General features: G+C 43.5%; 1 protein-coding gene across 1 annotated transcript in view; it reads right to left on the bottom strand.

Moving 5' to 3' along the window:
* The window catches only part of LOC115470681 (histone deacetylase 9-like), a 632,873-nt gene that overhangs the window by 102,820 nt on the left and 513,132 nt on the right, over positions 1-16,921 (bottom strand). Inside the window, exon 12 of the mRNA XM_030204118.1 lies at positions 4,115-4,248. Coding sequence (XP_030059978.1) covers positions 4,115-4,248 — 134 coding nt within the window. The remainder of the gene's footprint in view (positions 1-4,114; positions 4,249-16,921) is intronic.

The raw sequence follows: 16,921 nt of genomic DNA, 5'->3' as shown, positions 1-16,921 counted from the left end.
GGGGAATTCTATAAAAAAAAAGGGTGCCAACATTTTAAGCACCAAGAAACTCTGCCCAGGATATTGGTATGCATTGAAAAGAAAGGGGGGTGGAACATGATATAATGCCTTTCTATGATTACACTTAGATTGGTTTACTTATTTTATACAGAGTCACAAAGAACTATATAGATATATAAATATAGATATCAATGTGCAGAGTCAGGGTGGACTTTACATATACATTATAGAATGCTATAATTTATGCACATTTTCTACCAATCTAGGTGTGAGCATTTACACTAGCCTTTTTGCTGGTATAATGATTGCGCCTAAATTCTAGCTCTCCAATATTCATTCAGTAGTGGTCAGGGCCATGCCTAGGGTCTCTGGCGCCCCCCTGCAGCCTATCAGTTGGCGCCCCCCCCCCCACTGCAGACTATCAGTTGGTGGCGGCGGCGTGCACCCCCCCCCCCCCCGTGAAAATGATCGCTCACCACTTGCCACACTGACAGGAATTGTCAGCAATATTCTTAGAAAGAAATTGCTATACATTGCAAAATAAGATAGCAGATGTAAATTCTCAAAGTGGACATATTCCAAACACTAAAATGAAAATAAAATGATTTTTTTTCTACCTTTGTTGTCTGGTGACTTTCTTTTGCTGATCATGCTGGCCCAGTATCTGGTTCTGCTGCTATCTGTCCTCTTAACTCCGTTTCCAGGGCTTCCTTTCCATTTATTTCTTTCCTTTCCTCCTTTCTTCTTCATTTCTGGTCCTCAACTTCTGCCTATTTTCTTCATCCATGTGCAGTTTCTCTCCTCTCTTCCTTTTCCCTCATTCATCTCTCTTCCCTCCCCTCTATGTCCAGCAATTTCTCCTCTCTCCCTGAGCCCTGCCCTCCCAATCCATGCCCATCCATGCTCCTCTGTCCCCTGCCCCCTCCATTCATCCTTTTCCAGCAATTCCCCTCTCTCCCTGAGCCCTGCCCTCCCAATCCATGCCCATCCATGCTTCTCTGTCACCTGCCCCCCTCCATTCATCCCTATCCAGCAATTCCCCTCTCTCCCTGAGCCCTGCCCTGCAATCCATATCCATCCATGCCCATCTGTCCCCTCCATTCATCCCTATCCAGCAATTCCCCTCTCCCTGCCCTCCCAATCCATGCCCATCCATGCTCCTCTGTCCCCTGCCCCCTCCATTCATCCTTTTCCAGCAATTCCCCTCTCTCCCTGAGCCCTGCCCTCCCAATCCATGCCCATCCATGTTCCTCTGTCCCCTGCCCCCTCCATTCATCCTTTTCTAGCAATTCCCCTCTCTCCCTTCCATGACCCCCCCTCGCATCCATGCTCCTCTCTCTCTCATGTCCCAGCCTGGCCCGCCCTCTTCTCCCCCCCCCTCGCATCCTTGCTGTCGTTTCTCCCCTGCCCTCCCGCTCCCATTGTTCAACTGCCCACCCTCTTCTCTCCCCCCAACATCCCTTTTCTTTTTTTTTCTTTTTAAATTTACCTCCGTGGCGGCGGTTCCGGCAGCGCAGCGTCAGGGAAGGAGGCGGCGCTCCTGACGTCTAGCCTTCCCTTCGCTGTGTTCCGCCTTCTTCTGATGTCATGATTTACGTCAGAAGAAGGCAGAACACAGCGAAGGGAAGGTGTCGGGAGCGCCGCCTCCTTCCCTGACGCTGCGCTGCCGGAACCGCCGCCACGGAGGTAAATTTAAAAAGAAACAAAAAGAAAAGGGATGTTGGGGGAGGGCGAGCGAGGTGAGCATGGTGCGGCGGCGCCCCCCAGAGGGAAGCGCCCCCCTGCCATGCTTACCTCGCTTACCGGGTTAGCACGGCCCTGGCAGTGGTGAGCATTTTTTTGAAAGCCTACCATTGCTGACCAGTTTAGCATCCAGTATTCAGAACCGGGCATGGGTAGTTCATGCCAAATAGGCATTACCACCAGGCTAATATGTGTGCCAATTCTGAGTTTGGCATGCACCGAATTCTGCCATAGAAAATAATTTTCCTGGCAGTAATCAGCAGTTGGTGCTGCATGGTTACCATATGATTAGGGCATGAGCCCTTACCACTAGTTTTAATTTCAGCACACATCCATTTCCTGGCCGATGATGAAGTAGCCCTGCTCCAGTGTTTTTAACACTAGTGAGCTTCTTGAGGCTTTTTCCTCCTGCATAGACAGTGCCTTGTCATCATCCGTTACTTTATGAGCTCCCATTAGTGTGTGTATATTTGATATCGGTTTTTGGAAAGTTCTGACCCCGCTTTTGGTTTGATTTAGTCATTTAAAAAAAGCCCTTTTTCCCAGCGACAGTAAAAAAAAAATGGCCCAGCTTGAATCCAAAACATACGCCCACCCTACCACAGGCCACTTTTTACCATGACTTAGTAAAAGGACCCCTAAATGAGGGTGGGCTGGATGGCTGCCAGAACATATGCAGGTTTGGCTGATATACTTTTCCTCCTTCCCCCCCCTCCCAGCCCCCCAATGTGCGGCGGCATCCCCCAACAAAAGTCCCCCCAGTCAGTATCCCCCTCCGCTCCCCACCCCCACTCAACTCTACCTTTTGGTCAGGATAAGACACAGCCCCGGGACCTATCTGACCTCGCTGGTGGTCCAGAGGGGCATTGGAGGCAGGAGCAAAAACCTCCCTTGCTCCTGCCCCTAGTGGCAGCTTCCTCGATCTCTCGTGGCAGCCATTTTGAGGAAAATATCGCTAGAGGCAGAAGTAACAGGGGTTTTCTCTTGCCTCTGATGTCCCACAAGACCACTAGGGAGGTCAGGTAAGCTATGTGTGTGTGTGTGTGTGTGGGGGGGGGGGGGGGTCTTATCCTGACTGGGAGGTGGCCCGCCTCTGACCTGTCCACTTTTTTTGAGCCTGTCAGAAGTGATATTCAGCAGCACTCCCCGATTTAGTGTCACTGAATATCAGCAATTCAACTGTGACAGGAAATTTAAGCAGGGAGGAGAGGCTCTTGCCTGCTTAAATCACTGAATAACAGGCCCTAAATGTCTACTTTCCTTTATAGAAAAAGTTCCAAATTAGCACCCTCTAGATGCCTAAATGTAGGTACCTTTTTATAGAATTGCCTTCTTAGCAGGTCATTCTATAATAAGGTGCTTACTAAAGGCACTGGCTATGGTACACTTAGGTATATGATACACTGTTCCCTCTAAGCTGAGTGGGAGTCCTCCACCTACAGTCCTGCCAGTAGGGGGTGCTTTTTCATTATCACATTTTCAATAGCGAGGCACAGGAAAACTCCACAGGACTCCAAGGAACCTGCCTGTTCCTAGTAATTGAAAACACAATATTGAAGCACCAACTCCTGCTGGCAGCAATGCAGTTGGAGGACTACTGCCCAGCTAAGAGGGAACAGTGGCTAGAACATGATATTCAGACCAGTGCCCTGGTCACTGGCTGGATAAAATAGAACAGACGTTTTGCTGTTCTAACTTTATCCGAGCACTACCCACTGAAAATCACTGTTAACTGGCCCAAACCTCACTGACACTATCCGGCTGGTGCCAAAGTGGTCTTCCCAGATTTTCAACAGCATTGTTATGTGCTGCTGAAAATCTGGGGGATCACCTGGCTAGCATGAGAAACTACAAACATAAAGCCAGGTGGTTTTCATTTTTAAAAACATACAAAATAAGCATTCTTTTGACAACTATCTTATCATAACAATCAGAGAATAAGCAGAAACACACCCATCTTCTCTCACCCCAGGAACTGTCCAAAATCTGTTGAAAAAATAAGCGATTCAAGTCCCTTCTTAAATTTCTGCAGTGATTCTAAATACAAGTACAAAGTATTCCAATGGGAAGAGACCAGGACCACAAAGGCTGATTGACTTGTAGCATCAAATTTAACTCTCAAAAAAGGACCACAAAGAGTTTCAGTCAGAGAACACAGGGTGCAACTTGGGACAGAAGGTAGAAGACAATCTGCCAGATACTGTATATGCTGTTACAAACTATTTATATTTATAATAAATGCATATAGTGAATGCTAATAAAAGATGAATTCTGGCTTTCCTTTTAGATGAAAATGAAAAGACTTGGTGCACATAGTAACAAAATGAAATAAAACGGCAATGTTTTAATGGATCCTGTTTTCATCATTCACCTTGTTTCCTAGGAGAGCATTTACACAGGCTTCCGATGCATCACAGATGGCAGTAAGGTCATGTCCTCCTTCCAGGGCAAGTACTACCCGTCCATTTGCCAGCTGCATCAATTGCTCGATCAAGTGACCAAAACCTAACATTAAAACACATGACAAAGTATTAAAGAAGGATAGAGAGTTCTATGTACTAACCCCCAAATTCTATATGTGCGCTAATTTGGCCTGCATGGTCAAATTGTGTGCACAACTTAATTGATTAACAAGCCAATCAGCGCTGATAATTGGCACTTACAATTAGCAGCACTAAGTGACTTTAATTAGCATTTAAGCCCACAACTTTCTAGGTGTATTCTACAATGCATTGCACATAAATTCTAATGTGCACAGCTGAAAAGGGGGCTTGGCCATGGGGATTTCAAAAAAACTATGTGCACTATTATGGAATATACCCAATCTACATAAGTACATAAGTAATGCCACACTGGGAAAAGACCAAGGGTCCATCAAGCCCAGCATCCTGTCCCCGACAGCGGCCAATCCAGGCCAAGGGCACCTAGCAAGCTTCCCAACATAGAAACATTCTATACATGTTATTCCTGGAATTGTGGATTTTTCCCAAGTCCATTTAGTAGTGGTTTATAAGTACATAAGTAAATCTGTGCCTAACAGGTATTTAGGCCTGGTTTTAGGTGGCGAAAAGGGGTGTGCCTAAATTTTAGTCACAAGAACAGCATGTAAGCATATTCTATAAACTATGTCTTACAAATTAGCACCAAAAAACCACATAATTAGTGTTATTCTATAAACTATGGTTTTTTGACGCCGATTTTTAAGGCAACATTTATAGAGTTTGGACCTAAATATTTTTCCCATAGACACAAAGTGGAACATTCAATAAATGGTGCTGAAATTTAGGCACTGGGTTGGTAACACACTTATGCCATGAAAGTGCTCATGTCTAACTGTTGAAAGTTAGGCACGTAACCCCTAGTATTCTATAACCTGCATGTATAAATCAGAGGAATGTCCTGACCTACCTATGACCCTCCCATGGCCACACCTCCCTAGAAGTTGCACATGACAAAGTTTAGCTGCATGCACAAATGACACCAATTTACGCCAATAATTAGCTGTTAACTCCAATTAACAGCCAATGATTATGTTTCACAAGCAACTGTCTTTATTCTATAAACTGGGCACCTAAATCTGCACCCTAAGCATTAAACTGGGCACACAATTTTATAGAATTAGGGCAAAAGGGGGCAATTCTATAAAGGTCACCCCAATTTGGGTGCTAAAATGCAATGAATTCCATAATGGCATCTGGGTGCCCAGATTTTGTTATTGAATAGAGCATAAGTTAACATTTGTGTACCAACATTTAGGCGCTATTATTTACACCATGTAAAAGCAGGTATATATGCTAGTGTAAATGTTGCACTTTAGTGTACAATTCATAGTAGGCCCCAATGCTCAATCAGTGCTGTTCCGAATAGCACCGTAAAATACTGCTGGAACAGTGCATAATAACCCTTTAATGCTCACTCATTAAGCATTAAGGAGTTCAGCAGCAGAGCTGTGCTTTGGCGTGGGAGGATTGTGCAGGCGCATGCGCAGAAGAGTTCTTGGCTCCTGTGCAGATGCGCCTGGTAAAACCCAAACATGAAGAAATCTTGGATGCTTATACTTAGATACAGAAAACATTTGAGCTTTATGACGTGCAAAATTTGAGGACCAGTCCCTGATGCAGCTTTTGCAAAACATGCCACATGTCGGTTGATGGGCTCTCGTTCTACTGAAATAAGATAAGGTTTAAACAATTACAAACTTTAAAATTTAAAAAGTTTAAATAGGATTAAAAAGTCTACTCAGACCAGTGAGGAGGCAAGGCAAGCCAAAAGCAGTTCTGTCTGTGTGAAACGAGACACCACTGAGGTCTGTGACTTTTCTCTATATAGCGTGAATGGTGATATGATATTGATCTTGATTCCTACTTAAAAACTATAGAAACAGACATTTTTAAGCAGGTATAATGTACACACCTGCAATGTAAGTACAATTTTTGCAACTTCTTCTACCACGTCATAAAGAAAAAAAAAATAAAAGAAGGTGGGGGGGGGGGGGGGGGGAAACCCTTACATAAAATGTGAAAAAAGGTAAAAGCAGGGATGGCTCAAGAATCTTCCAACAGCAAAAGAACCAGAAGATCAAGAGCTAAAATGCGAAAAATGTATTGAGAAATCATCAAAATAGTGCCCAGAGGGTCATAAAAGGAACAACAGTTTGTCTCCAAGGAGTCCATGATTCAGCACTGTGGAATAACAATGGACCTGACACAGAACTGTGTTTCAGCAAACCTATATGTGCTAAAAACAAAAACAGAGGTTATTTTGCATGTATCAGCTGGGCACTACAGCACTGAGATTTTGTGACACTGAAGCAGGTGGTGTTCACCGAAACACAGTCCTGCGTCTAGTCTATTGTTATTCCATGATGCTGCATCATAGACAAACTGTTGTTCTTTCTTTGGCCCTTTGGACGCTATTTTGGATTCTCTCAATACATTTTTGGATTTTATCCCTTGATCTTCTGGTGCTTTTGCTGTTGGAAGGTTCTTGGGCCATCCCTATTTTTGCTTTTTTACTACTTTATAAAGATAAGTACGCACCTACTTAGCATTCTAAAATTCACTGAAACTAGGTGCCTGAAAATAGGCTTACACTAGGCACCCCTTATAAAATTACCCTTCTTGTGTCAAACCTGTCTTGGGGGTGCATCAGTCAGTCAGGTACTCAGAATACGTACAATGAAAATGCATGAGATAAATTTCCATGCAATGGAGGCAGTATATTCAAAGAGTGTATTCTAAAAATCTGTCCGCCTGGCTGTTCCTTGTGATCAGATTTTTGAAACCTGCAATTTAGTTGCAAACAATATTTTACTCTGGTAGCATTTGCATTACCACCGACACTGTTTTTTAGGTTTTTTCAAATGACCTGTAAAGAGTCTGCATGAGTTTGTGTATATTCATATCCACACCCATCTGGGTTGATTTGTTAACTCCTGAGGCAAGCATCCCTGCGCTGAAATGGAGTTCTGCATCGAGTCTGACTAATAAAATTGCTTTTTACCCTTGAGTTGAAATTGTATTGATCCTCTCCTACTTTCATTCTTGCTCTGGAGCTTCCTCAAGACAGGTTTGAGAGTTATTGTGATATGTAGTAGGTTTGAATCTCAGTTCAGATCCCAAAACACAAATAATTCTTGATCTGGCCCTGATTGGGGGCCAGTGAGGAGGAAGGATGAACCAAGAGCGGTTCTGCCCTTGTGAAACGAGTCGCCACTGAGGTTTGTAACTTTTGAAGATGCTAGGTTATATGATATTGATTCTAGCTTTTATTACCTCCGTCTATTGAAAAATCACTAGATTGCTGGCTTATTAATCCCAGTTCAGATCCCAAAACTTAAATAATTCTCGATCTGGCCCTGATTGGTTTTGACATCTTTATCCTTCGTGGTGTTCATAATGTCCATTATTTATAAAATGTCATCAGTGCAATGGTAAACCACATATTTACTAGGCCCTTTCCCAGAGGATCCAAGTTAAATTTGAGCACAGGAAGTTAAATAATTAGATCATGGTCATGCTCTTTGGTGTCTAGGCAAATTGAATCAGAGTCCCAAGAAATATGTTACACTATAAAGAATAAAATCACTGAACACATAAAGAAACATGGTTTAATGGGACATTTCTTTTTGAAGATGCCTTTTCAACACACTAAGATTGTCTCTGGGGCATTGCCTGTTGGCCAGCTCAAATGTATTTATCCTTACCATACCCTCTATCATTAATGCAGTTCCATCTCTCCCTTCTCTACACAAACTGAAGATTTCAGTGTATTATCAACGATGACACCTAGATATTTTTTTTTTTTTGGGGGGGGGGGGGGGGGTTGACTCCTAGGGTGGAACCTATCATCAAATAACTATGATATTGATTATTCTTCCAAATGCACATCACTTTACACTTGTCCACATTAAATCTCATCTTCCAACTTCCTAAGATCTTCCTGCAATTTTTCACAATCCATATGCATTTTAACAATTTTGAATAGTTTTGTGTCATCTGAAAATGTAATCACCTCACTCATGATTCCAATTTCCAGATCATTAATAAATATGTTAAATAGCACCGGTTCCAGTACAGATCCTTCAGGCACTCTGCTATTCTCCCTCCACCACTGAGAGAATTGGCCATTTAACCACACCTTATATTTTCTATCTATCAAGTAATTCCTAATCCACAACAGAACACTGGGTTTTTAATTTTATCAGGAGTCTCTCATGAGGAAATCTGTCAAATGCTTTTTGAAAATCTACTACTACTACTACTACTATTTAGCATTTCTATAGCGCTACAAGGCATACGCAGCGCTGCACAAACATAGAAGAAAGACAGTCCCTGCTCAAAGAGCTTACAATCTAATAGACACAAAATAAATAAAGTAAGCAAATCAAATCAATTAATGTGAACGGGAAGGAAGAGAGGAGGGTAGGTGGAGGCGAGTGGTTACAAGTGGTTACGAGTCAAAAGCAATGTTAAAGAGGTGGGCTTTCAGTCTAGATTTAAAGGTGGCCAAGGATGGGGCAAGACGTAGGGGCTCAGGAAGTTTATTCCAGGCGTAGGGTGCAGCGAGACAGAAGGCGCGAAGTCTGGAGTTGGCAGTGGTGGAGAAGGGAACAGATAAGAAGGATTTATCCATGGAGCGGAGTGCACGGGAAGGGGTGTAGGGAAGGACGAGTGTGGAGAGATACTGGGGAGCAGCAGAGTGAATACATTTATAGGTTAGAAGAAGAAGTTTGAACAGGATGGGAAAACGGATAGGGAGCCAGTGAAGGGTCTTGAGGAGAGGGGTAGTATGAGTAAAGCGACCCTGGCGGAAGATGAGGCGGGCAGCAGAGTTTTGAACCGACTGGAGAGGGGAGAGGTGACTAAGTGGGAGGCCAGCAAGAAGCAGATTGCAGTAGTCTAAACGAGAGGTGACAAGGGTGTGGATGAGGGTTTTGGTAGAGTGCTCGGAAAGAAAGGGGCGGATTTTACGGATGTTGTAAAGAAAGAAACGACAGGTCTTGGCGGTCTGCTGGATATGAGCAGAGAAGGAGAGAGAAGAGTCAAAGATGACCCCAAGGTTTCGAGCTGAGGAGACAGGGAGAATGAGAGAGCCATCAACAGAAATAGAAAACGGGGGGAGCGGGGAGGTGGGTTTGGGGGGGAAAATGAGAAGCTCGGTTTTGGTCATATTTAATTTCAGGTGGCGTTGAGACATCCAGGCAGCAATGTCAGACAAGCACGCTGAAACTTTGGTTTGGATGCAAGGTGAGATATCAGGGGTAGAAAGGTAGATTTGGGAGTCATCAGCATAGAGATGGTAGGAAAAGCCATGGGATGAGATTAATGAACCAAGGGAAGAAGTGTAGATAGAAAAGAGGAGGGGACCAAGAACAGAACCCTGAGGTACGCCGACAGGCAGAGGAATAGAAGTAGAAGATGATCCACCAGAGTGAACACTAAAGGTGCGGAGGGAGAGGTAGGAAGAGAACCAGGAAAGGACAGAGCCCTGGAATCCAAGTGAGGACAGGGTATCGAGAAGTATGCTGTGATCGACAGTGTCAAAAGCAGCGGAAAGATCAAGAAGAATGAGGATGGAATATTGACCTCTGGATTTAGCCAGTAATAGGTCATTGGAGACTTTAGTAAGCGCAGTTTCGGTTGAGTGGAGAGGGCGAAAACCAGATTGTAGTGGGTCAAGAATAGCATGTGAGGAGAGAAAATCAAGGCAGCGGCGGTGAACAGCACGCTCAAGTAATTTGGAGAGAAAAGGAAGGAGGGAGATGGGTCGGTAATTAGAGGGACAAGTAGGGTCAAGTGAAGGCTTCTTAAGGAGAGGTGTGACCACAGCATGTTTAAAGGCAGCAGGGACAGTTGCAGTGGAAAGTGAGAGGTTGAGAATGTGACAGATAAAAGGAATAAGAGTAGGAGAGATGGCATTAAGAAGGTGGGTGGAAATGGGATCAGAGGAACAGGTGGTACATTTTGAGGAAGAAAGGAGAAGTGTAGTTTCCTCAATAGTAACTTCAGGAAAGGAGGAAAGGGAATGAGGGGAAGGAGAGAGAGGGGAACGGACTAGTGGAGGGAGAGCTGGTGAGGTAGAGAAAGCAAGGTTTATCTTTTGAACCTTGTTGTGAAAGAATTCAGCAAGGGTCTGAGGAGATAATGAAGGGGGAGTTGGGGGAGGGGCACCTTGAGGAAAGAGTTCAATGTGGTGAAGAGAAGTCGAGGATTAGAGCCAAGAGAGTTGGTCAGTTGGATATAATAATCCTGTTTGGCATGTAAAAGAGCAGATTGGAAGGAGGTCAGCATGAACTTAAAGTGTAAGAAATCAGCAAGGGCCCAAGATTTCCGCCAGAGGCGTTCGGCGGAGCGGGTACAGGAACGTAGGTAGCGGATATTAGAAGTCAGCCAAGGTTGGGGTTTTGTACGCCTTACAGGGCGGGTCATCAAAGGTGCAAGAGTGTCTAAGGCAGAGGATAGAGTATTGTTGTAAGAAGAAACAGCCTCGTTGACAGACGTGGATGGTGCCACAGTAGAGAGGAGGTTTGAAACATGGGAGGATAGAGATGAAGGGTCAATATCGTGAAGATTCCTAGATAAATTAGATAGGATAGGACGGGACTGGGAGGGAGGAGATTTAAGTGTGAAAGTTATAAGATGGTGATCAGAGGAGGGATGATCAGAGGCAAGGAAACTAGAAGGTGAACAGTTGGAGGAGAAGATGAGATCGAGACAGTGACCATTTTGATGAGTGGGGGAGGTGGAGCATAGTTGGAGATTAAAGGAGGACGTTAAAGCGAGTAACTTGGAAATATAAGAGTTGGAAGGATCATTAGCAGGAATATTAAAGTCACCAAGGATGAGAGAGGGGGAGGAAGGATCATGGAAGAAGGCAAGCCAGGCGTCAAAGTCACTGAGAAAGGATGAAAGGGACTTATCAGGGGGACGATAAATGACCGCTATTCGAAGAGGCAGAGGAGAGAAAAGGCGGATAGAGTGGACTTCAAAGGAGGAAAAACAGTGAGATTGAGGTGGAAGAACAGGTTGAAATCTGGAGGAGGGAGAGAGAAGTAGTCCAACACCGCCCCCACGGCCAGCAGGGCGAGGAGTATGTGAAAATAGATAACCGCCATGGCACAGGGCTGCGACTGAAGCAGAGTCATCAGGGCAGAGCCAGGTTTCTGTTATGGCGAGCAGATGGAGGTGACGCGAGATAAAGAGGTCCTGGATATAGGGGAGTTTGTTACAGATAGAGCGGGCATTCCATAGGGCGCAAGAGAAGGGCAGAGAAGAGGAGGGCAGAAGAGGAATAGAGATGAGGTTAGAGAGGTCACGGTGAGATCTGTAGAGTTTGGATAATAGTTGGTGAGGAGGACCAGGATTGGGATTGATGTCACCAGCTGAGAGTAAGAGAAGGAGTAAAAGAGAGCGGAGGAGAGTAGGAGAGGTGTGGCCACGAAGGCGTCGAAGGCGAGAGGTATTTAGGTGGAATGGGGAAGGCATAATGGAGGGAAGAAAGAGACGGAGATTAAAAGCCAAGAGGGAGGAAGAGGATAGGAGACAAGGTGAGGTGATGAAGTCAATGGATGGGAAGTGAGTTCCTGTAGCGGAGAGAGGTAGGGGGTGAGGGAAAAGATTAGGAAGGGACAGAGCTAGGAAGAGAATGTGAATAGGGGCCATAAATGATTAAGGTACTTTAGCAACTGGAAAAAGATTAGATACAAAGAGAAAAATGCCCCCTAGAGCGGAGGCCCTGAGTGGATCGGGGTGGACCTGGGTGTCACCCCGGAGAAGGCTGTAAGGATATGCAGATGAGCTGCAAGTCCTCCACAGTACCTGAAAGGCAGCCGGTGGTAGAGGTGGGCACCTCTCAGCTGAGGAAAGGCTTACCAGGGGTTAGGCCGAAGCCAGCATTCCTCCCCCTGAGGGTCGCCTACATCAAATGATTCACCTTTATCCACATGTTTATTCACACATTCAAAGAAATGAAGCAAATTGGTGAGACAAGACTTCCCTTGGCTGAATCTATGTTGACTCTGGAATAAGGAACCTGTTCATCAAGGGGCCGTCATAGAACTGGCTCCTACCATGTGTTTTGGGGGTATCTAAATGGAGGCTCCCAGTTGTAGAATTGCTCCCTTAAGGTGAAAGGATTGAGATTTGGATTAAATAACACAACCAAGAGGACTAACCAATTTATTAGTTTATTTTTATTTTATTTGTTACATTTGTATCCCACATTTTCCCACCTATTTGCAGGCTCAATGTGGCTTACATAGTACCTTCATGGCATTCGCCAATTCTGGTATGAACAAATACAGTAATGTTGTGGTAGAAGAAGGTTCGTGTGTACAGACACATTAGGGAATCATAGAGAGGAAGAGAATCGTAGAGAGGAAGAGTTATTATATGTCCATTATGATTTCTTGTACTCAAAAAGGTCCCCTAATTAACTAGAAAACAAACACCTAAATGGGCAACTCTATAAACTGGCACCTCAGTCTATGTGTCCCAATGCTATGTGCTTATCCCCGGATTCTATATAGCGTGCACTCAAATCCAGGCGTATTCTATAACAATGCATGTAACTTAATTGGCTTAGCAAGCCAATTAGCATTTTAACAGCTCTTAAGAAGCACTAATGAGCACTAATTGTCAATAATTAAAATTTACGCGCACAACTTGCTAAGCGTATTCTGTAATGAACTGCGCCTAAATTCTAATGCATGCAGTTCAAATGAGGTGTAGCTACACACCACTTTCGCACTATCGTGATAATACCAGAGTAATCTATGGGCACAGCAAGAAAATATCCAGATAGCAGCAATATTCAATGCTACTCTTCAGGTATCTGTGCAACTTAGGACAGAAAAACTGCACTGCTAAGTTATCGAGATAATGGTGCTGAATATTGTTATTACCTGGTCTGTGACATACATGGATTTTGGGTGGTGCAAAATATCTGGGAATATATTTACATGCCATAGCCAGCGATTTACTAGAAATGCCGAACATGGCACTTAAATATTAGCCCAATACTTTATAAATACTGAAGAGCGTTCTGCTGACCAGGGAGTAGGGTTTGTTTTCAAGAAAGGGTTGAAAATATATTTATCTCCAGCTGTACAGGGGAACAGTAACTAATAATTTATTATAAATGGTTTGAGGCAGCCAGTTAAGTGATGTTATACATTTTTCCCTGGATTCTATAAAGTCACCCCAATTTGGGCATATATGGCAGATGCACATGTGAATTAATTAGTTAACAAGCTGTTAGTAATCGATTATTGGAGTTAATTAGCACTAATTTGGATTTGCATGCACATCCACCTATGTGTTATTCTATAACACTAGAGGCTTATTTTCAAAGCACTTAGCCTCCCAAAGTTCCATAGAAACCTATGGAACTTAGCCTCCCAAAGTGCTTTGAAAATATGCCTCAAAGTGCCCAGCGTGTATTGTGTGCAACCCAAAAGGGGGATTGGCCATGGAAGGGGCATGAGTGAGCCAGGGGTGTTCAAAAAATTTAGGCACAGTGTTATAGAATTCCTAGGTTGTGTACCCAAGTTGTGCACCAGGATTTACACCAGTTTTCAGAAGGCATAAGTCCTCGTGGCCAAAGTTGGGCACAGGAATCGGTGCTAAGCATGATTTTATAAAGGGCATTTGACACAGAACACCCTTTACAGAATACAAATTTGGAAGGGGTCTTTTACAAAGCCACACTAGTGATTTTGGTGCGTGCTAATAATTAGCATGTGCTAAATGCTAAAGACACCCATATGAATATATGGGTGCCTCTAGTGTTTAGCGCACGCTAAAAAAGCTAGCACGCCTTTGTAAACGGACCCCTTAGTGTGGATCTTTCTGGAGCCTACATTAGGGCACAATTTACTGAATCCGGTCCCTCATATTTAAATTATGTGTTTTTGGATGAATTGTAAACTATTTTAAATGAAATCAAGAAAATGATATATAAAACTTTTATAAATATATAAAGGAGGAGAAAGAAAGATAGATAGATAGATAGATAGATAGATAGATAGATAGATAGATAGATAGATAGATAGATAGATATAATGCCATTAAACACTGAAAGAACATTTTTTATGTACATGATGAGAAGTGAATTTCTAACTTAAATCAAGGAAGTATCTTACTAAAGAAAGAAAACCTTTTGCAGTTAGTTAAAGCTACAATACCAACTTCCTCATACATTTGGCTTTTGTACACCTCATTCAGTCTTCAGACCATTGCAGTCAATTCAGCTCTGAGGCTGTCAGTTATGTGGTGCCAGTTTTATACAGATGATACTTTCTAATGTGGTCAAGTACCCACCAAGGGCTGAACTGAACCTCCCAAACTCAGTTTAATTATGACCTAAGCCAGATTTGAACTCAGAACCCCAGGAGTGAAAAAGGCTTGTGTTCAAACCGCTGCACTACCTCATCCTTAAAGAACTGCAAGCTTGACTCGTGCACGGTCACATCCAGATGGTTTGAATTACATGTTGGCTGAAAAACAGATAAAACCCTAAATCTCTTATTTGAATTCACCCCCCACCCGAAGCAGAAAAACAGACTGAATTTAGGCAGGATAATAATAGTGAAGGAAGGAGTGGAATGAGGATAACCTTTGATCTTTCGCCAATTTCCACTTTCTTTTACCTAGAGGATTCATTTCAATTCAGCCTACATGTTACACATGTGATTTTGAAAATGAGATATGCCAGCAGCAGAAGCAGTGGCTGGAGGACGAGCTGCTGTGTTCAACTTCAAGAGGAATAAGACCAAAAACAACTTTATATTCTGAGACCACAAAGAGCACTTGCATTATAAATTTGTGGAATGGACAGCATTAATGTGTGCAGAGGCAGGCGAAGAATAATTAGCACTGAGCCTGGGAGGACATAAACAATAAGATGCAGATTAAAATTCTATGGGGTCCTTTTACTAAGGTACGCTGAAAAATGGCTTGCGGTATTGTAGGCGTGGGTTTTGGGTGCGCACCGATCCATTTTTCAGCATGCCTGTAAAAAAGGACTTTTTAACATTTTTGCCAAAAATGGACGTGAGGCAAAATGAAAATTGCCATGTGTTCATTTTGGGTCTGCGTCCTTACTGTCAGCCATTGACATAGCTGCAAAGTCTTATGGGCCGTGTTTTGGCATACACAACGCCTGCCTCAGGGGTCTGTGCATGTATTTATGAACTCCTGATATTCTGAGCCTTGATCCCTGGGATCTATTGTCGAACCTGCATATTTAAATGTTATCCTGGGAGAAGGAGGGAAAGAAAAGATCAATCACTGTGGATAATGGGGCATTACTTAAGTCGGTGCTGGAATAACCCAGGAGTGGGTTTATAAATACGTGTACAGACCCCTGAGGCAGGCATTGTGTACGCCAAAACACGGTCTGTTACGGGTCATATATCAATAAAGGACTCCTGTGGACCCAGTCTTGAAGGCCCAGTTGTGTTTTTTTCTGTTTGCCAAAATATATAAGCCAGTATTTTTACAAAAGGGCAGACCAAAACCTTTAAGCCACTAAAATGTATTTGGCCAGTGGAAGCATGTTGGGGGTGATTTGTGGGAATTTAAGGAGCGACGCTGTGTCAGCGACATCTATCCTTGATTCCAGATAGCACACTGATGTACATTCAATGCGAGATGAACATCAGGACTTTGACCACATTTAAATTATAAACAAGTGCCTCCCTGTGACTGTTTGCATTGGTGTTAACTGCAAGAGAGCTGAGAACCTGATTGTTGTTTCTGTCCACCCAGGTCTGTCTCACACTGTATCACATTCACTCTCTATGTGTCACACAGTCACTCACACACTCTCTTGGTCTCATACACTCAGTCTCACAGAGAGCCTGTGTCTCACACACACTCTCTCTTTCTCTCTCTCTCTCTCTCGCACACACTGTATCTGTGTGAAACACACTCTCTCTCTCACACTGTGTCTCACATACACACTTGCACACACTCTCATTCTCACACACACACACTCACACCCAGACTCACTCTCTCTCTCTCTCTCACACACACACACACACACACACACACACATTCACTCTCTCTCTCTAACACACACACACACACACACACACACACATTCACTCTCTCTCTCTCACACACAGTCACTCTCACATACACTCTCTCAAACATACACACTCCAAGGAAAACCTTGCTAGCGCCCGTTTCATTTCTGTCAGAAACGGGCCTTTTTTACTAGTATCTCAATAATGATATGATGGAATTTGAAAAGGTTCAAAGGGTAACAATGATTAAGGGACTGGAATTCCTCTCATGCAAGGAAAAGCTTAAGAGGTTAGGGCTCTTCGGCTTGGATAAGAGATGGCTGAGGGGGGATATGATTGAGGTTTATAAAATACAGAGTGGAGCTGAACAGGTAAATGTAAATCAATTGTTTACTCTTTCAGAAAGTACAAAGATTAGGGGACACTCCATGAAGTTACATGGTAATACTTTTAAAACAAATGAAAATATTTTTTCACTCAACAAATAAATAACCTCTGGAACTCGTTGCCAGAGGATCTGGTAACAACAGTAACAAGGGAAACAGCACAACATAAAACTTTTCTGGCTGCTCACCCCTAAACCACACTAATAATTGCATATCCCTAAAATTGAATGATGTTTCCCGGCTTTTTCCAGTAACTTGGAAC

The sequence above is a fragment of the Microcaecilia unicolor genome, chromosome 1, assembly GCF_901765095.1.
Source record: "Microcaecilia unicolor chromosome 1, aMicUni1.1, whole genome shotgun sequence".
Taxonomy (NCBI): domain Eukaryota; kingdom Metazoa; phylum Chordata; class Amphibia; order Gymnophiona; family Siphonopidae; genus Microcaecilia; species Microcaecilia unicolor.
The sequence above is the reverse complement of the archived record's forward strand: the minus strand, read 5'-3'. Positions and strand labels throughout refer to the sequence as shown.